This window comes from Ictidomys tridecemlineatus, chromosome 4 (assembly GCF_052094955.1).
Source record: "Ictidomys tridecemlineatus isolate mIctTri1 chromosome 4, mIctTri1.hap1, whole genome shotgun sequence".
NCBI lineage: Eukaryota > Metazoa > Chordata > Mammalia > Rodentia > Sciuridae > Ictidomys > Ictidomys tridecemlineatus.
In genome coordinates this window covers 44,045,498-44,067,818 of record NC_135480.1, presented here as the reverse complement: position 1 = coordinate 44,067,818, position 22,321 = coordinate 44,045,498, and the positions used below count along the sequence as shown (strand labels likewise).

General features: G+C 37.9%; 1 protein-coding gene across 1 annotated transcript; it reads right to left on the bottom strand.

The window, feature by feature from the left end:
- Positions 1 to 13,115: 13,115 nt before the first annotated feature.
- Positions 13,116 to 14,114, bottom strand: LOC101968916 (mas-related G-protein coupled receptor member X1). The gene has a single exon (XM_005326847.3). It carries the CDS (start codon positions 14,112 to 14,114, stop codon positions 13,116 to 13,118), a length of 999 nt encoding a protein of 332 aa, XP_005326904.2.
- Between the last annotated feature and the right edge of the window lie 8,207 nt (positions 14,115 to 22,321).

Here is a 22,321-nt window from a genome sequence, read left to right as displayed (position 1 = left end):
TTTTTTATTAGTTTCAGATTTATTCTTCTGATGTGTTTTTCAAATAAAAACAAATATATACATAGTGTTTCTTTTCCTCTTTTCTTAATCAAAAGAAACTATTTTCAAATCCTGTTTTGCAATTTCACCTTTTCTTACTTTATGTATCTTGAGTTTTGCCACATATTACAGAGCTTCCTCCCCCCTTACCTGCACCTTCTCCTTCTTCTTCTTCCTCTTTATTATAGCTGACTAGTATTTTATATGAGTAATTTCAGTCTTTTCCTATTTTAAACCATGTCACATGACTAACTTTGTGATTATTTGTTCGGTATGTGTCTAAGTGTGTTTTGGGTTAGATTCCTAGAAGTTAGATTTCTGTATTAAAGTGTTAGTACATATTTTTAAAAAAGTTTAGATATTTTCAAATTGTGCTCTATAGAGATTGTACCAGTCTCAACAGCAATGGTTAGTATGGAAATGCCTTTTTCTCCAGTTTTACCAACAGAAGTTTCTATATGACTTATGGATCTTAATAATTCTAACAAGTGAGGCATGGTACCTCAGTGTTTTTTTAAAATCATTTTCCTGGCTATGATTGATTTAACCATCTTGCATATTTAAACACTCTTAAACAAGTTTACTCATTTTTTTCTAAGAATTTTTTTCTCATTTTAAAAATTTTATATTGTTGTGCTTTAGTTCTTGTTTTCCAGGAATTCCTTATGTAACAGGGAATTATATCGTTTTGATGAGATGCACTTTTTCCCACTTTGGTGTTTGTCTTTTAAATTCATTTACAGTGTTTATTTACCATAAAAATTTTTGAAATTATCAGTTTAATGAAATTCCTCCATATGTAATACATCTAGATTTGTGTTAGAAAGTTTTCCCCAGTCTGAGGTGATAAATGCTTGCTTTCTTCTAGTGCTAAGTAGTATTAATATTTAAAATTGGAACCATGATGTATTTGTAGCATATTCTAGAGGATCGTATAAGCTATAAATCTGGTTATATCATTTTCCAAATAGTTATTGTTTTTCAGAAACACTTAAAAATAATTAGTGATTTGTTGTCTCCTCTTTACCATATGCTAAATTATCATATTTGGGTTTATTTTTAAACTTTCCGTGTAGTTCTAGTTACAGTGTGCCTATTCATCGTAAAAGTTTTGTTTTTTTTTTTTTTCATTTAGGAATTCTACCTACCTTCTTCCACTCTTCTTCAGGGTTAACTTTACTTGTTCATTATTTTCATGTTTACTTTGGAATCAATTTAAATGAAATAAAATGCTGTTGGTATTTTTATTTGAATCATACTATTACATTTTAGCTTGGGAGACAATTAGCATCTTCATGATATTTAAGCTACCTTTCCAACAATACAATATGTATTTGAATTTATTCAAAACTATTTTTTTTGTGTTTTTCTGCAAAATTTGACTATTTCCCTCAAATAGCTTCTACACAGTCCTGTCAAGTGTACTAAGTAGTTTACAGTTTTTTTTTTGGCTATGAAAATAGGATCTTATCAATTTTATCTTCTGCCAATCATGACTATATATATGAAGGCTATTGAGTTTGTATATTAACCTTACTAAATAAATATATAATTTGAGTTTTTAATCATATGGTTATGCTTTTATTGATAAAATGTTAAGATTTCCAGATACAATGAAACTATTGTATCTCTTGCAATAGAGACAATTTGGCCTCTTCATTTTTGATTCTCATGCTTCTATTTATTATTTATTGCATACCTCTAAAGTGTGCAGTATTTTACTGACAATATTTGACATCCTCACTGCCTTTCTAATATTAGCATGAACTTATTCAATGTCTTTTGCCCCTCATTCTACATATATGTACCTCATATTTACAAATGAAGATTTTTATTAATTACTATTCTATTGGGTGTTTTCATCAGGAATGATTGAATATTGTCACATGACTTCTCAGTATCTATGGAAAGGAGCAGAGGATTTGTTTTTTAGTAGCTCAATTTGAAAGACAAAAGTAGCTGCCTGTTTCCTGCTCTGCTCCAGAGATAAAAATAGTTCATCTTCCCTGATGTAATACATATCTTTGATATTTTTTGGTATAATTGAATTGTTTATTATAGCAATTATTGCAAAATAATGCAAAAGATAGATCATGATATTCAAGTTCATAGACTAGAATATAGTAGTAAAAATAAAGGCAACTACTCACATTAACACAACATGCATGGATTAAGTCATAATTAGTATGATAGAATATGAAGAACTTCCAGAAGGGAGGGCAAAACTCCGCTACATATAGGTACTGAAAACATTTAAAATATCTATAGCATAATTTAAAAGAGTATAATGGTTTATTCTGGTGGGAGCTAAGGCAGTGTTATCAAGAAGGAGTATCCAGGGGGCTTCTAATGTACTAATATTTTTTATTGAGGATTTGTTTCATTCTTTTTCTTTAAACTGTACATATATGTGTACATTCTCATTTCTATACCTGAGACAGTTCATTATAAAAATAAGGCAGTTATAAATACTCCCTGAATTATAGTTTTAATATTTTCATTGATTTTTCACCACTAAACTTATTTGTACCTGGACTTATAGACTCTGAACTCATGGCCTTGTGCATGCAAGACAAGCACTCTACCAACTGAGCTATATCCCCAGCCCCATGAAATAAGAATCTTTAAGAATAATAAAAGTTAAAACTTAGTTACAGGTGGATTTCATAAGGTAAAATACTGACATAAAACAAAATGATTCAAATTCCCTTAACAATGACCAATGGATTTTAAGGCAGGCATGGGGGTTATAATTGTGACTACATCTCATAGAGTTACTTTATAAAGCACTATTTTCTAATTCCAGAGCTCCAGTTCATTTAATAATCAAATGAGCAATCTGCTTCTTCTTAAATCTGTATTCTCTTCAGAGTGAAAAGCACTTGTTAGGTCTGCATTGTTTGAGCATCTGTCCTCTTCAATTTTAGTACAACTGTCAGGAAGGTGCATAACATTCTCTAAAGCATCAGCAGGGCCACATCTAGACATCTGGGAACTATTTGCTAATGGTTAATTTACATTCCCATTAACTTTTTCTTCTTCAGTTGAATTTTTAGCCTTCACAAGTTCACTGTACTCTTGGCCTGGATCATGAAGTTTGGTGTTATTACAGATTGTAAACTGTTTGCAAGGGAGGCAGCCTGCAGGTGCTGCATCTGGAGGAGGTTAACTGTTACAGCTTTAAGGGTAAGATCATACTGGAAAACAAGCGTCTTGAGTTGTGTTAAAATTTCTCTTTTGGGGGGGGGCTGGGGTTGTGGCTCAGCAGTACAGCACTTGAGTAGCATGTGCAAGGTTCTGAGTTTGATCTTCAGCACCACATAAAAATAAATAAAACAAAAGTATTGTTTCCAACTACAAATAAGCAATAAATATTTTAAAAATGTTTAAAAATTACTCTTTTGGTATTTTCTAGATAATTTTGTCTTTCTTCAATATGTGTTACACAAGCTTTGTAGAGTTCATTTGATGCTCCTACTTTTTGAAGCACTTCCTCTTCCAACATTCCTTTTTATTTTTTCTCTTTTTTTTTGGTAGTTGCTTGTTGGGATTTTTTTGCTAATCTACCACTTGAGCACTGATGCTCCTCCTCTGCATGAAACATGCATATTCATTTTCATCTTCACATTGCATGCATAACAATTTTGCCTTGAGAGCAGTTTGTTTGAGCATTTTATTTTGTTGTTTCCAAAGTTTCTTTATTTCTTTCCTTTGTTTTTCCATTTCATTTTTCCTCTCCAGTGGAGGCTGTACAAATTGTTGACTTGGAGAGCTGCAACTCTTTCTTGTAAAAGGTGACTATTCTTATGCCATTGAGGAGAGCACCGGTAAATAGAGACTGTAGGGGTATAAACTCCTGTAGTCCAATGTTAGTTCTAGTTGCTTCTATCAACTTTACAATATTTCTGGTGGATGCCAATTCCAAGTTAAGCTTTTTTTCAACCCATGACACTATGTTCTTTTGTACATTTTGACTATATGTTAGCATATAACAAGGCGAATTCAATAAAGTTAGTTTTTTTTTTAACAGCACATGGTCTAATTCTATAGGAGAAAAATTTCCTTTTCTGTCCACAGAAAAGTTTTCAAAAGACTTACTTTCCCGAGAAATAGGCAGTTGTAACAATGAGTCCTTGCCTACATCTCCCATAAGGAAGTCCATAAAGATATTCCCAAAGTTAAATGCCAAAGTTTCAATAGAAGAAAACACTTCTAGGAATAGGTCATTTTTGTTTTCTTCATTAACTTCTGAGAAATTCACAGCTTTCACTTTTGCAGTATTTCTGCAGCATTTTGAAGATCAACAGAATTGAGATTCTGATGCTTATCATTTCAGACTTTAAAACATGGAGGAGATCATCCAGAAGTCTATGAATGTCTTCTTTAAGACAGTCTGAAAGAATAGCCTCTTTTAAATATAGTAACACATGGGGGAACTTCCTGGTATCCTTCACCAACTCCTTGATGTAGTCCGGATCAAAAGTAGAGTTGGAGCTTATGGACTTGAATCCCATTTCAGAAGGTGGCCTGATGCCCAAACACGTTTTTCTCTGCCTTTTTCTTTTTGTAAGCAATCATCCTCTAACAGTCATCCGTTACCAGTCAGAAAAACTGAAATCTGAGCTCCGCAACGTTCCAACAGCGCCCGCTTGTGGGCGCCCGTGACGTCCTGCTCGTGGGAGCCCCTGACGACTCCGCTCGTGGGCGCCTGTCGCGTGGTTTGATCCTGCAGGACTTCGCCCCGCTCGCCCGTAGCTGCCCCCGTTGGGGCCCACTGTGTGGCGGACGAGACCTGAGACCGCAACTGGCAGATGGCAGGCTCTGCAGTCCGGAACCGATCAGGCGCCAGAGCGAGCACCGCTGTCCCACGCTTTCCGCAGCGCTCCATCCCACCTCCCGGACGCCGATGCCTGCGCAAAGCTCACCACCGCGCAAAGCTCACCGCCGCCCCAATCCCACACGCAAAGCCCGCAGACACCCCGCCAAGCCATCGCCACGATCACACCTGTATCTTTCATTTAATGGGGAGAGACTAATAGTGAATTATGTTGGAGAAGAAATCCTAGTTAGTCATCTCAAAGTACTTGCTGTCCTACTGATCTTACAGGTTGATTTTAGGGATAACAATCACGGCAGTTATGAGGTTTCATATGTGTTCCCAGGGGCACCACTGGAAGGTCCTGGTATGGAAACGGTCATGCCTTTCTCTCAGTGTGCTGGAGCCAATCTAGACAGGAGCTGAATGAGTTTGGGGGGTGGTATTCGTGTTGGTAGCTCACTGCATTGTGGACTTCAATTGTGTAATTATTTGCTGCCGTTGTCTTGTGTTTAGGATGAGGTCTGAGATGTCAGTGGATTTTTCTTACTGTTTCTGGTACTCATTCAGCCTTCAGCCTTGTTTGTACTACATGTTTTTACTACAATTAATGTCAGTCTGCATGAGCATGGTCAACCCCCATGGTAGACTACTGTTGATTGCTAGTCAGTGCTAGGCTTTGTGTGGAAGCAGGGGGTGGTGCTCTCTTGTACTTGTTCAGCCCCAGGTTTAGGCCCGTCCTGTGTATTGTTTCTTGATGTTGAAAGAACATTGCATTCTCAAAATAAACCCCATTTTGTTGTGATATGTCATTCTTTTTATATATTGACAGATTCTCCTGGCTAATATGTTTTCCAGTTTTTATTGGTGCATTGTAATTGCACATATAGTGGGATTCTTTGCTACATATTTATACATGGAAATAATGTAACAATATAATTTGACAAATATCATTCCCTGTCTGGCAAATATTTTTTATAGGATTTTAAAAGATAAAGTGGATATTTCATTCATTTGTGCTCAAACCAGCCAAACTGGTACTTATTCACCATGTTGCAGCCAAATACCTACAAATATTTGTGAGCAAATATTTGGTGGTGTAAGGCACAGAGGCCAAAAAGGTTGAGGATATCAATGAAACACATCATAATTTAACCCTTGACCTTAGCAATTGAGCTTTTTATTTTTAGTTTATTTTTTTAGCATGTTAAGTGTCCTTTATTAAACATAATATGGTAATACTAATAAATATTCACCATTCAGCTTCTGCTGTGGAGCAAAAGCACAAAACAATTCTTTTTAAATTTTTTATTTGGGGGCTGGGGATGTGGCTCAAGCAGTAGCATGCTTGCCTGGCATGCGTGCGGCCCCGGGTTGGATCCTCAGCACCACATACAAACAAAGATGTTGTATCCGCCGAAAACTAAAAAATAAATATTAAAAAAATTCTCTCTCTCTCCCTCTCTCTCTCTCTCTCAAAAAAAATTTTATTTGTTCTAATCAGTCATACATTGAAGTAGAAAGCTTTTTGATTCATTGAACACAAATAGAGCACAACTTTTCATTTCTCTGGTTGTACACGATGTAGAGTCTCATCACATGTGCAGTCATACATGTGCCTAGGGTAATGATGTTCATCTCATTCCACTATCTTTCCTACTCCCATGCCCCTTACCCTTATGTCTCTCCCCTTGACCCAATCAAAGTTTCTCCATTTTCCCGGTACCCCCTGCCCCCTGCCCCTGTCCTATTATGGATCAGCATCCACTTATCAGAGAGAACATCCTGCCTTTGGTTTTTGGGATTGGCTTACTTTGCTTAGGATGATATTCTCTGTCTTTATCAATTTATCTGCACATGACATATTTCTCTTTTAATGCTGAGTAATATTCCATTGTGCATATACATCACAGTTTCTTTATCCATTCATCTATTGAAGCGCATCTATGTTGGTTCCACAGTTTAGCAATTGTGAATTGTGCTGCTATAAACATTGAAGTGGTTGCGTCACTATAGTATGCTGTTTTTAAGTCCTTTTAGTATAGACCAAGGAGTGGGTCAAATGATAAATGGGGTGGATTCAAATAAAAAAAAACTTTTCAGCTAAAGAAATAATCAAGGAGATTAACAGAGAGCCTACATTTTTAGAGCAAATTTTTGCCACATGCGCATCAGAGCACTGATTTCCAGGATATATAAAGAACTCAAAAAACTTAACACCAAAAAAAACAACAACAACAACCAAAAACAACCTCTCCCCCAAAAAACACCCAATAAATAAATGGGCTAAGTAGCTTAACAGACACTTCTCAGAATAAGATATACAATTGATCAACAAATATATGAGAAAATGTTCAACATTTCTAGTAATTAGAGAAATGCAATCATCTCACTCCAGCCAGAATGGCAGTTATCAAGAATACAAGCAACAATAAGCGTGTTGGTGAGGATGTGGGGAAAAGACACACTCATACATTGCTGGAAAGCAGTATGGAGATTCCCTAGAAAACTTGGAATGGAACCACATTTGACCCAGCAATTGAGCTTCTAAAAGTAAATCTTTCCAAATCTCAGAAAATATAAAAGAGCTTTTTTAACACATCATTTTACTTTTTACTTCATACTTTTGAGATTAGATTTTATATTGTAAATATAACCAAACTAGTATTACTTCTACTTATGTATAGCCAGAGACAACTTCTAGTCTATATTAAAGTTATTTAAACCTCTTTGATTAGGCTCCAGTCATCCACCTTCCAAACTGACACACAGGCACAACTAGAGCCAGAATATTGGGCAGGGATACATATCTCTAAAACAAAAAGAATCTTATAAGGAAGAAAGAAATTCAGCCACTGCCCAGAATGAAATTGAAAACACCTTCACACAACTTCAGCTGGTATATTTGTTTATCGAGTAATTAGGAATAAATATTCAGTTTTAGAGAAGCTAGAAAATAGAGTTTCCCAAGCAGTTTCCAAGATGGGTACCAAATCACTTGCAAAATATTTCGCTGGAGATGCATACAGAGCTGCAGGGATTCCTCTCCACCACTGTGAAATGGATTGTTCCAGGCTTGATTGTTTCTGGCTTGGGAGTACCAAGCCTGACTGCTCCAGGGAGGGTTGCCCCTAAACTGGCTGTTCCAGTCTGGTTGGTCCACATTGAGGGGTTTCCCAATGTGTTCAGCAGGCAACCTGGATACAGTTGGAGAAGAAGCCTGGGTATTCTGTAGATACTGAGCCCTTCGGAGTCAGACTATTTCCACTTTTTGGCCCCTTGCTTCTCTGCTCTTTTTGGTATTCCATTCTCTGATTGTGGAATCAGGTCTTAATCTGTTTGTAGCTAAGTTTCAGAATGCTGGAAAATTGTGGAATCTGTTAGAGGCTGACATATTTCTTTGAAATCTATCAGTGAGTGTAATCAAATATGGTGACCTCAGTTTGTTCTCATTTTTTTACTTTTATGTTTCTGAAATTCATCATTAGCAATGTTGTGACTTTTATTCCTGTCATTAGCAATTTGTGTCTTATTTATATTTTACCTTGATTATATAATCATATGTTTATAAATTTTATTGATCTTTCAAATTTAGTTCAACTTGTTTTCTGTATTTCCCATCTGTTCTCATTTCCATTATTTACGTATCTCAATATTTTCTTTCCTTTCTTGTCATATATTTAATAAGCACTTATACTTCTAATTTTTAAGGTTAAAGTATATTTATTATTTTTACATTCTACTTGTTTAATAATTAAAGCTAAAAATTTCCCTGTAAGATTTTGTGCATTCCACCATTTGATGTTGTTTCTATTTTCAGTCAGTTCAGAATATTTTCTTATTCTTAGTTTCAGTTATTTCTTGACTACTATTTGTTTAAAACTGTTGTTTCTCCCTTCCTTAGCATTGCCTACAAAAGCGCCAGCTAACTCTATTCAGCATAATGGCTGTCCTCAGATCTTCTCATGGGTTTTAGCCCATGTCTCTGGTTTTAGGTTGTCCTGTAGAACTCAAGCCACAACAGTGAACAGACATCAACCTTTCAGAGCCAAATTTAACAGGACTTACACTTGAATAAGTCTTTATGTGAAGCCCAAAATTGTCAAGAAGAGGACTAGGAAGTTCATCTGGCACCAGTCAAACCAATATGGCAAAATTAAGCATAACTGGAAGAAACCCAGAGATATTGACAGTAACGTGCAGAGAAGATTCAAGTGTCAGATCTTGATGCCAAACATTGGTTATGGGAACAATAAGAGAACAAAGCACATGCTACTCAGTTACTTCTGGAAGTTTCTTGTTAATAATGTCAAGGAGCTGGAAGTGCTGCTGACATGCAGCAAATCTTACCATGATGAGATTACCCACAATGTTTTCTCCAAGAACTGCAAAGCCATCAGGGAAAGCAAAGTAGCCCAACTGGCCATCAGAGTCACCACTCCCAATGTCAGACTGTGCAGGGAATAAAATGGATAGACAGATCACATGCACATTGTTTTTGTGTGTGCTTAAATGAAATCACAAAATCTGCCATCTGGCATTTCCACCCTGCCTTAGAAACTATGTTATTTAATTTCCAAATATCATTTTGTTAGATTTTAAACTTTGTTAGTAATAGAAAATGTATATATATGGAGTACTTAATCCTTTTATATCAATTGTGATGTCAAATAACATGGTAATAATAGAATCTGTCTTGGTGAATATTTCATGAGCACTTGAAAATAAGGTGTATTCCACTCTTGGATGGATTGCTCTCAAAATGTCAAGTTGGTTGTTACTCTTGTTCTGGTCTTCACTATCCTAATTGATTCTTTTGATTTGTTCTATCAGTTTCTGAGAGGAAATGCTGAAAACCCCACTTTTGTCTGGCTTGCCCATTAGTCATTTCAGTTCTATTTCTTCTTTTTAAAAAATTTTTGGCTGTAGATGTACACAATACCTTTATTTTATTTATTCTTTTTTTTTTAATATGCTGTGCTGAGGATCAAACCCAGTGTCTCACATGTGCCAGGCAAGCATTCTACCACTGGGCCAAAACCCCAGCAGCTTATCAATCCTTATTTAGTGTGTTTTTAAGATCATTTATTATGGGCTGAGATTGTGGCTCAGCAGTAGAGCGCTGGACTAGCATGGGCGGGACCTAGGTTCGGTCCTCAGCACCACATAAAAATAAAGGCATTGTGTTGTGTCCTTCTACACCTAAAAAATAAATGTTTTTTTAAAAAAGATAATTTATTATGAACATACACATTTAGAATTCTTATGTGTTCTTGATGTAGTAATTCCTTATCATTAAAAAATACCCCATAATATTCCCGATTGTGAAGACTGCTTTTTTTCCACTATACTTATATGGCTACTTATCTTTTCTTTGGTTAGTATTTCTCTTGCATAAAACAACATCTCCTGTAGAACACAACTATCTGCATTTACCAAGAGAGAGTGACATGGGTACCAGTTATTTTCTTGTAGGTTTTTAGCACATGACAGTAGAATCCATTCTGGAACAACTATAAAAGCATGGAATATATGTTGTTTTACTATAAAATTATATGCATGCTATGTTGGCAGCAGCCATATACATCTCATCTTAATCAGCTCTCTTGATGGCTTCATTTCTCTTGTGCTTGATATAATTTTGTGTTGTTTGCTTAATAGGCTGTTCTGTTACCATCTAAGACTATTTAAGTCAACTCTATTTGTTTGTACAAAGATGAAATTGCCTATGGATGCAATAAGTGAGTGTATAATAAGCATTCACATATGCACTCCCCAAACGAAGCATTCATTTGTCATATTTCTTCCAATTACTCTTTAGAAGTGAATAAATAGAATTCTACAGGTACCCCTAAAGCATACTTCTGCATCTCTTCTCAATGTACAATTAAGAATTTTAGAGGCTGATATACATTATTCTAACACATTATGTTAAAACAGCAGTTTATTCTAAATATCAAAATATTGCACTTCAAAAGAGGTATAGGTGACATGCAGACTCTGAATATGTGTTTTCTGATAACTGGTTAGCAATTTTTAAGCCACCATCCATATCAAGGCTATCAAGATGTTTGGGGTTTATTTTTTATGTGAGTAATAAAATGTTGAACTATTTATAGATAAATTATCTTCCCTGCTCTAGTTGGGCCTTTTGAAGGCAGAAAGACTACAAGAGAAGTAGGTGTGTTCTACTGTTTCTCTTTCTCTGCTACTTCTTCTTTTTTGTTACATCCCTCTGTATCTTTATTTCTAAACCATTGTATTGGACATGTTCCTGAGGGGATGGTATAGAGAGCAGAACATTGCTTTTTGCTTGTCTTGCTGTGGTGACTTGAATGCTCCTGTATGCACTTGCCAGTATTGTAGAGTTGATTCCAACTAATTTTACAAAACTTATGCTGACTCCTATCACTTCAAGGCTATACAGTCATTGCTTATTTCTTACAGTGTTCTAGCCTTAAGATTTTTCTTTAAAGGGATTTTGCAATCAAAACTAAACACTTGGAAACTCATTTACATTTCTATGCTTTTATTTACAACATCACTACAAATGATCTCTTCTTCCATTTCCATTTGTTCAGGTCCACGTTTTCTTTCCTTGCCAACTTAAAAAAAATTGATGTGGCTTGTAGAAGTGGCAGAGGCACACTCTTAGTAATTGTAGAACCATTGGTTCCAATTCCAAGTAGTTCAAGAAGTCTTCCCTGTCTACTGGCCACCACATACACACTTACTTGTGAGATCTTTTTGCACTCTGATCCCTGTCTCAGAATTTGCATGCCAAGAGGATTTTGACCAGTTAGAATCAATATGACAGGCATGTCTAAGGAGATCTCTTCTTCTAAACTCTGCACAAATCTTCTGCAGAACAGGAATGAAATTACATCTATTTTTACACCTGAATTTGATGTATTGACAATATTGGTGCCCAAGACAGATAGCTGACACATAGGTGGAAAGAGTACTGTGATTTCAGAGGCTGCTGGACTCACAATGGTAGTTTCCTCTAGTCCATGCCATGGTGAAGTCAAACCCCACTGTCTTATTCTGAAAACAGATTCCAGATGATGAATGTTTTAAGATTCAGATTTGAATCTTGTGACCCAGTTTAGTCATGGGGTCAGCTTGAGAATCCATGTGTCCCAACCCCATGTCCAGTGCTCTTTCCAATCTAGCACTTAAAAGTTCTGTATCACAATGTGTCCCAAGTGTTCTAGTCACTTCTGTGACCAAAAGATCTGACAAGAACAATTTTAGGGAGGAAAAGTTTATTTGGGGGCTCACAGTTACAGAGGTTTTAATCCATAGACGACAGACTCCATTCCTTGGGGACATCAACAGAACAGTGTGTGGCAGAGGAAAGCCACTGGGAACATGGTGCCAGAAGCAGAGAGTTCTCCTTTCACCAAGAAAAAATATACATTCCCAAATCATACCCCAATAACCCACCTCCTCTACCCACAGCCTACCTGACTTCAGTTACTATTCTTATAACCCAAGTTTTTCCAAACCTTCTTGCATTGTCTCACACATGAGCTTTTTGGGGACACCTCATATCTAAATCATAATTCCAAGATTTCAACTATTGGAATACTGGTCAGGGCAAGAGGTAAGTAACTGCTTGCCAGTTCTCAGGATGAAAGGCTCTTACTTAAACCACTAAAAAAACCCCCATGGCCAACTGGTCACCATGCCATGGACAAATTCTACCATTTTTTTGTGAGCTGTTTTTTTTTTTTATGTAGGGCAGCAAGGACATTATTTTTCCAAACCCAGAGAATTAAATAACATTTAAAAGTAGTAGAACTCCATCAGAACCAAACTTTCTTTGTACAACAATTGCAACATGATTCTCAGAATATAGTCTGAGAGAGAAATTGCAACATGATTCTTAGAACATAGTCTGAGAGAGAAATAAGGAATCATTAATTTTTTAAATAACTTTGGTAGAAAACAATCATAAAAAAGAGGTTTAGCATTTTGGACAACAATTCTTTCCATTGAAATGAAAATTACAGAGAAAAGATTCAGAGGAAGATAGGATAAGAAATTTATTGAAAATATCAGTAAGAATGGAAATGTTCTTATTTCATCCTGGTTTCTCTAAGAAAAGCAAGACAATCCAGTTTAAAATAAATACATTTGAAGACCATGAGTAATTTCAGAGGCATAGACTGAAATTAAAGAAGACAGCTGTCAAGTGTGGTGGGGGCAGTGTTGATTCGCCAAAATACATCACATGGACCAGAGCACAGGTTCTTCATCCCTGCTCCACTCTGCTACCTGACATCTCCAGGGATCCCTGAGGAAGGCTGTCTCCACATTCCTCCTCCTCAGGAGTGTCCTGCAGAGCCCGCTCAAGCACCAGCTTGAGGTTCTGATGCTGCAGCCGCTGCCTAAAGGAGCCAACAAAGAAATAAATGATGGGGTTGGTGCAGCTGTTAACACAAGAAAAGACATTTGAAACCAGATAAAGACAAGTGTATGCATCAAAATCGACTGAAATCCAGTCTGACAGAAATAAATAGATGCCAAAGGGCAGTTCACAGAGGATAAAGGCCAGCAATGTGAGCAGGATGGTCACATACAGCTTGGTCAGTGTCTTATGCCTAGAACCACAAAGGATTCTCCACAGCAGGGCCAGGCTGGACCCTGAGAAAGTCACAAATAAAACAATCAGCCATGCCGTTATGATTAAATCAACTTTTATACACCAACGAACTCCACTATTGATAATCAAGGTAGAACAATAGACCATGTCCAGGACGCCCCAAAACATGGACAGGGCCCAGAGCAGGGCACACATGACAGCTGACATGTGTCTAGGGCGGCGACAGCGATACCAGATGGGCCACAGGGCCGACAGGCAGCGCTCGGTGCTAATAGCACTAAGGATGCTCAGGCCTGCGATGTAGGAAATGATTCCCCCAGTTCGCACGATGTCATATGTAGGGACAGAGAAGTGAAAGAACATTTTGACGATGTCCATCAGGAAAGCAGTGATATGGAAACAGAGAAAGAAGAAGTCAGAGGCAGCCAGGTTTAGGATATAGACTGAGAAGGCATTTCTGCGCATGCGGAAGCCTAGGAGCCAGATCACAGATGCGTTTCCTGTCAGTCCAACCAGGGCAATGAGGAGGGCCAGCACTTTTGGAAGAAGGTTATTCCTGTCACAAGTTGGAGGAAGGTGCTGGTAACTTCCATTGGTTGGTGTGGCTTCTGTACTCCAAGCTGTGATGGTTGGATCCAGGCTCTCCATCTCTGCACTGGTGCCCCTGGGAAAAAAACAAGACTCAAGGGCTAAGGAACTAACAGACACTTCTCAGAAGATATGCAATCGATCAACAAATATATGAAAAAAACTGCTCAACTGCTCTAGTAATTAGAGATATGTAAATCAAAACTACTCTAAGATGTCATCTCACTCCTGTCAGAATGGCAATTATCAAGAACACAAGAAATTAAAAATGTTGGTGAGGATGTGGGGAAAAAGACACTCTCATACATTGCTAGTGGCACTGAAAATTGGTGCAACCACTCTGAAAGGCAGTATGGATGTTCCTTAGAAAACTTGGAATGGAACCACCATTTGACCGAGCTATCCTGTTCCTTGGTTTATACCCAAAGGATTTAAAATCAGTATTCTATAGTAACGTAGCTACATCAATGTTCATAGCAGCTCAATTGGCAATAGCTAAACTGTGGAACCAACCTAGATGCCCTTCAATAGATGAATGGATAAAAAATACTATGGTGTATATACACAATGAAATATCACTTAGCATTAAAAGAGAATAAAATTATGGCATTTGCAGGTAAATGGATGGAGTTGAGAATATCATGCTAAGTGAAGTAAGCCAACCCCCCCCCCCAAAAAAAACAAAGGCTGAATGTTCTCTGATAAGTGGTTGCTGCTCCATAATGGGGTGTGTATGTGGGAAGAATGGAAGAAGTTTGAACAAAAGGGAGGTGGAGAGGGAGCACAGGGGTAGGAAATATGGTGCAACCAACGCAATGAAAAGTTGTGCTCCATTTGTGTACAATAAAGTGAAATGCATTCTGCTGCCATGTATAACTAAATAGAACAAATACAAAAATATTAAAAAAAGCAAGACTCATCACTTGCTGCATGAGGTCAGTTTATCAGATCACCCTGATATGTGGAAATTAGTTATCTCCATTTTAAAGAAGAGGAAAACAAGATTGCAGAGATGAAGGAACCTACAAAGAGTGGGGGATTCTTGAAATATGGATTCAAATTCAACACTCATTGTCTAAAAAGTTTCTGAGCTCTCTGACCTGAAATTAAATGACATGGAAATATATTATGATCCAAACCTCCACTCGTGGGGTAGAGTTAAGGACTAGTTAGCACTGCTCTGCCTTGGCACTAAAGTTTGCTATTAGGTGCAAGAATTGAGATAGACACAGGTTACATCCCAGGTTACATCCCAGATCATGACATCCCCTTGCCTATGAGTGTTCCATCCAAGGAGAAGAAGACCTGGATTTATATCCATGAGGGGAATGTGAGCTTCTGGTAGGACAGGAGAGGATGGCTAGGTTTAAAAATACCTCACTGTGTCAGACATTGGAGACAGGATCACTTTTTAATCCCTGATGCTTAGCTTTATGTGTGGCCCACATTTTCTCAATACTCATTGAAGAATGAATGTATTAATGAGGAGGCTTAAAGTGTTATGTGATTTGGGTTAAATAGAAAGTAAAATTGGAAATAAAATCCTTGACATGCATATAATGAGATGAAGGAAATATCATTCATCATAATTCTTATTGTGAACAACAGTGGGTATATTCACAATGACTTGCATGTCCCCAAATAACTGTTATTGTTTGCTGATATGCCTTTGAAGTGAGCATTTAAATGACTTTTTCAGCACCTAGAGGCATTTTGGTTCAGATTTGTGTATTAGCAAAATTGCTTACCCTCTTAAGAGGGTATAATAATGGTTTTAGAGCCACTGAAAAGAAGTGTTTTAAATAAGGGAATATCTATGGAGGACTACTGAGCGGTGGGTACAATATAAACTCACTCATTCTCTCTCAGGTGATCCTTATTTACATATTCTTTGTTGACAAAAGCTTTTGTGTGAGAGGAGTGTATGTGGGTAAATAGAAAAAGTTGAGGGATGGGAGTGTAAAGAGATTGCTCAAGCCGATTTCCATTAAGGAAAGAAGACAAGATCATACTGTAATGATTAACAGGAGCTGATTGCAGTTTATTGGATAATTTTTCTTTGAACTCTCTCAAGAGCTATGAGGTATGAATTAGTATTTTTCACATTTTTTACCATGAATGGAATCAGAGCAAAACAGGATGAGCAATAGCCCCCGCCTTTTTCCCCCATACAGTGTAGATTTGAAAACCCAGGTTCTACACTTTGAGCAGTACTTTGGATCCACCACCACTGTGTGTCCGTTATATGTGGATGAAGGAAAAGCAGAGGAGTAACTCCCAGGTTACATCCCAGGTGGCAATCAAAATTGTGGCTGAGATAAAATCTAATGTACGCAAACTTCAGAAACAGACAAGGAGAGAAGTCAATCTAACAGAGAACCAAAGAGGTAGGTGAAAGGCAGTTAGGAGAAGATATGAGAAATGAGAAGCCCTCTCCTGTCTCACAAAGGCAGCCACGACTTCAGAACACAGAGCACTCAAGGGGGGCTGGAGGCTTCTGAGTGGAAAAAGGTCACATTCTCCTCTTTTGGCCTGCAGAGGAACCTCAGAAAAGATCCTTCTTGAATTTTCTTTGAAAGACAATTCCCCCCAGCATTGCTTGGCTTGAACAGGAAATAAGGGGAAAAAACAGAAGTTCTGTTTGCCATACTCAAGGCACTTTACAGTTTGTACATCTGTTTTTAGAGTGTGGTGTATCGGTCTTTCTAATGAAAACTGAAGCTCTCTAAAGACTATGCCATGTCTGTTTTATTTACTACTATATCCCAAGATTTAGCTTGTGTTTTTACAGACCATCCATTGTAATATTCTCACTTAAAAAGAAACAGACTTGGGCTGGGGATGTGGCTCAAGCGGTAGCACCCTCGCCTGGCATGCGTGCGGCCTGGGTTCGATCCTCAGCACCACATACAAACAAAGATGTTGTGTCTGCCGAAAACTAAAAAAAAAATATTAAAAAATTCTCTCTCTCTCTTTCTCTTAAAAAAAAAAAGAAACAGATTTAAACATACAAACTTCTCTGAAATTGGATCCTCAAGAACAGGTTCAATACAGGATTCTGGTGTCCTGGAGCCCTGTCTTTTTTTTTTTCAGGTATTTTATTTAAAAAATTTTTAATTGATTTTATTTTTTTTAAATCCACAACAGCAGAATGCATTACAACTTTTATTACACATGTAGAGCACAAATTTTCATATCTTTGTATATAAAGTATGTTCACGCCAATTCATGCTTTATACATATACTTTTTTTGCATTACAATTCTTATTACACACATATACCACAGTTTTTCATATCTCTGTTTGTATATAAAGTATGTTGACAACCAATACATGTACTTTGGATAATGATGTCTATCACATTCCACCATCCTTGCTAATCCCCTGCCCCCTCCCTTTCCCTCCCACCCCTCTTCCCTATCTAGAATTCATCTAATCCTCCCATGCTCCCCCTCCCTACCCCATTATGAGTCAGCCTCCTTATATCAGAGAAGACATTCAGCATTTGTTTTTTTGGGGATTAGCTGACTTCACTTAGCATTAACTTCTCCAACTCCATCCATTTACCTGCAAATGCCATGATTTTATTCTCTTTTATTGCTGAGTAAAATTCCATTGTGTATATATGTCACATTTTAAAAATCCATTCATCCAGTGAAGGGCATCTAGGTTGGTAGAGCCCTGTCTTTTGCTTTGCCACTGTTCCGTGTCCCATTTCCCCCTTATTTCTGTGGTATTTTCAAATCATATGAATAAAGAATCCAAGAGATCATTATGGGCTACGGAGACTGCTAGAGTCTCCTAAGAGTTATTTGTCTCTTTGGTAACAACAATTCTCTGAGTTTTAGGTCAGAAAAAGGATCCCATTTCTATTGTTTTTCAGTCCTGATGCTAATTGTACCATGTGACCAGGCACAGACCAATGAGAAGTGAGTAGGTGATGTAACCTGCTCCTGGGTTATAGGATTAACAGAGGGAGCACAGGCTCCCACTTTCATCTTTATTTTCTCCCTCCCCGACTGTCATGTTGATATTACTGGGCATCATTTAGGACCTCAAAGATGATAGGGCTCTTCTAGGGTTGGGGAGCAGCAAGTTTTAAGATGTCTTGGGTCTGAAGCTGTGGAGCCTCCAAACAAGGTCTAGGACATATTCTGTTAAGGTCATTAGTGGTTCTTCAAGTCTCCACACTTACACTCTAACGAAGGAAAGGTATGTTTTCCCTTTTAAAATTATGTTCCACTTTCAGGGCATTTTTGATCAATGTGGATGATTGCTGAATCAAATCAACACAGAGAAAGAATATGAAAACAGGGAAAAATAACTTCAATGCAGATATGATGAGAAATGTTTCATTGATTTTTGGTTTGAGAAATCCCCAGAGAGTAGGAAGATACAAGGAGATGTGAAGGACAATTTTCTTTCCATCCTACTTATCTGCCTTATTTGATTTCCCAACAGGTGGCTTCTGAAAACCCATCAGGGATATCCTTTTCCTTCTTATTTCAGATTGAACTGAGCCACTAGGTGACACCAGGAGGACACTGGAGGGCAAGGGGAGAGGGATGTGAGTTTTGATATTGCTCTGTATTGTGAGGCTGTGCCTTGGCAGTGGTGGTTATTCTCCACCTGCCTGGTCGCCTTCTAGTAATGCAGCTACAGTTGTGGTAGCTCTCCCTGGCAATGGCTCCTTCCTTTCCTCCCTAATAGTCTAGGAGTGAAATAGTGTTTTGCTCTTGCTTTCCTTAGGGCACCTGACCTGTATGCCATTTTTATTCTAGTCCTGCCCATCTTTGTAGATAGTCCTTCCTCAAGAACTCTTCTCTCCTTTTCTCAGTCTAGTTATGTGTTTGTAAATTTTCTTTATTTTGTTCAGGTTTTGGTTTTTTAGTCTGTATTCATTTTGGCTCTGAGCTTTATCATTTTCCTCTTTCTACTAACATTGTGTTTAGTTTGCTATTGTTTTTCTAGTCCTTGATAGGTTATTGAAATCTTTCTACTGTTTTTTCTCTCTGAGATGTGAAAACCACATTTTTTTTGTCTCATGCTGGCCTTGAAATCCTGGGGTCAAGAAGTCCTCTTGCCTCAGCCTCCCAAATAGCAGAGACCATAGGCCATCATGTTTGACTCTTTCTGATGCAAGTATTGATTGCTTTAAATTTGCAACAGGATGTTAGAAAAACAAGTAACTAAAGATCAAGTTGCTATAAAAAACATATGAAAGGAATTTATATATACTCTCCAATTTTTTAAATGGCTACTAAACTACTAACATGCCCTCTATATTAAAGTAAAAAAATATTTAAAGTTTAGTAGAGGTGACTTTCATAATGACCCTAAAGCTGAGCTGATGATATCACATCGAAGAACTCTGCCTGGGCATAGGTGGTAACTCTGTCATTGTTTCCTCCATTCTGAAGGATGCCCTACCTTATAGCAAATCTCTATTGTAGCATTTGGGAAAAGGGAGTGCATACCAAGATATAGAATAAACATAGTGCTGGCCTGGGGAGAGCATCAGATCTGGATTCAGGGATCCTGAGTTCTTTTTACTGAATTATTCTATAAGAGCAAATTTTTACCAAATTTTTACCCCTCACACATCAGATAGAGCACCAATCTCTAGGTTATGTGAAGAACTCAAAAAGCTAAACATCGAAAAAACAAATGACCCAATCAAGAAATGGGCCAAGGACCTGAACAGACACTTCTCAGAAGATGATATACAATCAATCAACAAATATGTGAAAGAATGCTCATAATTTCTAGCAATCAGAGAAATGCAAATCAAAGATTTCATCTCACTACAGTCAGAATGGTGGCTATTATGAAGACAAACAACATTAAGTGTTGGTGAGGATGTGGGGAAAAAGGTATACTCATATATTGCTGGTGGGACTGGAAATTGGTGTAGCCAATCTGAAAAGCAGTATGGAGATTCCTTGGAAATCTGGGAATGGAACCACCATTTGACCCGGCTATCCCTCTTCTTGGACTGTACCCAAAGGACTTAAAAACAACATACTACAGAGACACAGCCACATCAATGTTTATAGCAGCACAATTCACAATAGCTATACTGTGGAGCCAACCTAGATGCCCTTCAGTGGATGAATTGATTAAAAAATGTAGCATATATACACAATGGAATTTTAGTCAGCAATAAAAGAGAATAAAATCATGGCATTTTCAGGTAAATGAATGGCATTGGAGAAGATAATGCTAAGTGAAGTTAGCCAATCCCCAAAAAACAAATGCTGAATGCTTTCTCTGATATAAGGATGCTGACTCATATTGGGGTAGGGAGGGGGAGCAGGGAGGAATAGATGAATTCTAGATAGGGAAGAGGGGAGGGAGGGAAAGGAAGGAGGCAGGGGATTAGCAAGGATGGTGGAATGTGATGGACATCATTATCCAAAGTACATGTATGAAGACATGAATTGGGGGTCAACCTACTTTATATACAGATAGAGATCTGAAAAATTGTGGTATATATGTGTATTAAGAATTGTAATGCAAAAAAGTATATGTATAAAGACATGAATTGGTGTGAACATACTTTATATACAAAGATATGAAAAATTGTGCTCTATATGTGTAATAATAATTGTAATGCATTCTGCTGTTGTGTATTAATAAATTCAATAAAAAACCAAAACAAAAGACTATGCAGTTTGACACTGTGGGATTCTCTTCAGCTCTGAGCATAACTATAGAAGACCAGCTCCAAGCTTCTGTTCTAAAACTTAGTTACTACTTCCATTTTCTGCCCCCAGACAGAAAATTATTCATCCTTTGTTTGTATTGCCTAAATTGTGCAGTGATAGAGTGGGCCATCCTGTGGCTCCCTAATGCCACCATACTGATCACACTTAGACTGCACAGCCTACTTAAAACAGTGCAGCACAGGTGTCCACCAGGACCCATGCTGTTCATAGGCTGCCTGCTGCTGTAGTAAAGTCAAGGCTGAGACCCATGCAAATATACACAGGTGATTCTGGTCAGGATACAAGTCCAATCAGCTGAGCCACTTGACTCTCTGTCTGGTAGCAGGGCAGGTCGACACATCTATCTATGGATACCTGCCTAAAGATAGGGGCTATAATGATCTGCACAGTGATAGCTGTCACTGGCTCAACACTGAGTTCCAAGATGAGATCCTTTGCTCACTACCTTTTGTTAATCCCCAGTGGATAGAGTTTGCTTCCTTCTGTGCAGCCTGAGATTGGGGCATGGGGTAAGGGCAATCTTCCCTTGGCTAATTCTAAGCTGGGTCACACCTGATTGTCATAGTTTCAAGGACCTTAAAAGTCTTAAGGGTGTTCTCCACGCATCCACATTGAGACTTATGGTGATGCTGACCAAAATAGAAGTCTGTTCTTTTCTGCCTGGGGCCAGGGCACGTCTACATTCTGTCTGCAATGTTTTGCCTGTCGACTTGGGCATTTAGGCTCTGCCTAGATCTGTGTTTCACTGTAGAGTGTCTGGAACTGATTTCTGAGGCAAAGACCTGTGCTTACTGTGCTGTCCTGCCTCCTAGCAGGTGGAGTCTGCTGCATGACGTGCTACCTGACATTGAGGGAGGGTGGTGGAGACCGTCCCTTGGTCTCCTGGCTAATGCAGTCCAGAGAATCAGTTTTTGGATACTGGACTGGGAGCGGGGGCTGTGTGCTCCGTTGGGCAGGATGTTTGACTGTGATGGGCCTGGTATTGGGCTTCAAGTCTAAAGCCTGAACTTAAGTTCCTTTCCCTCTTTCAAGTGGTAGGCATTTTTCTCCACTCAGTTTGAAGGAAGTTTGATGTGGCTAACTCTTTCCTTTCTGCCTTCTTCAATGGGACTTTCTTTTTATTATACTAAAACCAGTCTCTTCCCTGGCTTCCTTATCTCTTGTGAATGTACTTTGGTGAAGGAAGAGCTGTTTAAATTGGTATCTTTGTGGGAGATGATTACTTTTACCCTCACCATAACTAATTTTTTATATGTATGATCTTTAAGTTCACTGAACTTTTAAAAATGAGTTTTCTGATTTTTTTCTATGTTGCTTCTTAGACATCTCTTTGTTTAGCATCTTTTGTGTGAACTTTGTGTTGGAGGTGTCATTATTTTCTGAGTCTGTAAGGTACGTGTGTGTGTGTGTGTGTGTGTGTGATTTTTATACATTTGTGTAGATAATCATACTTTTATTTTGACTGTTAGTGATGTTCTTTGGTAGGGGTAGACCTTCAATAATGGTTTAGCCTAGGTTTTGAATAGGCAGCTGCTACTGT

Bases quoted from the DNA above. Each gene is read 5' to 3' on its own strand.
- LOC101968916 (XM_005326847.3), bottom strand. From the start codon at position 14,114: ATGGAGAGCCTGGATCCAACCATCACAGCTTGGAGTACAGAAGCCACA.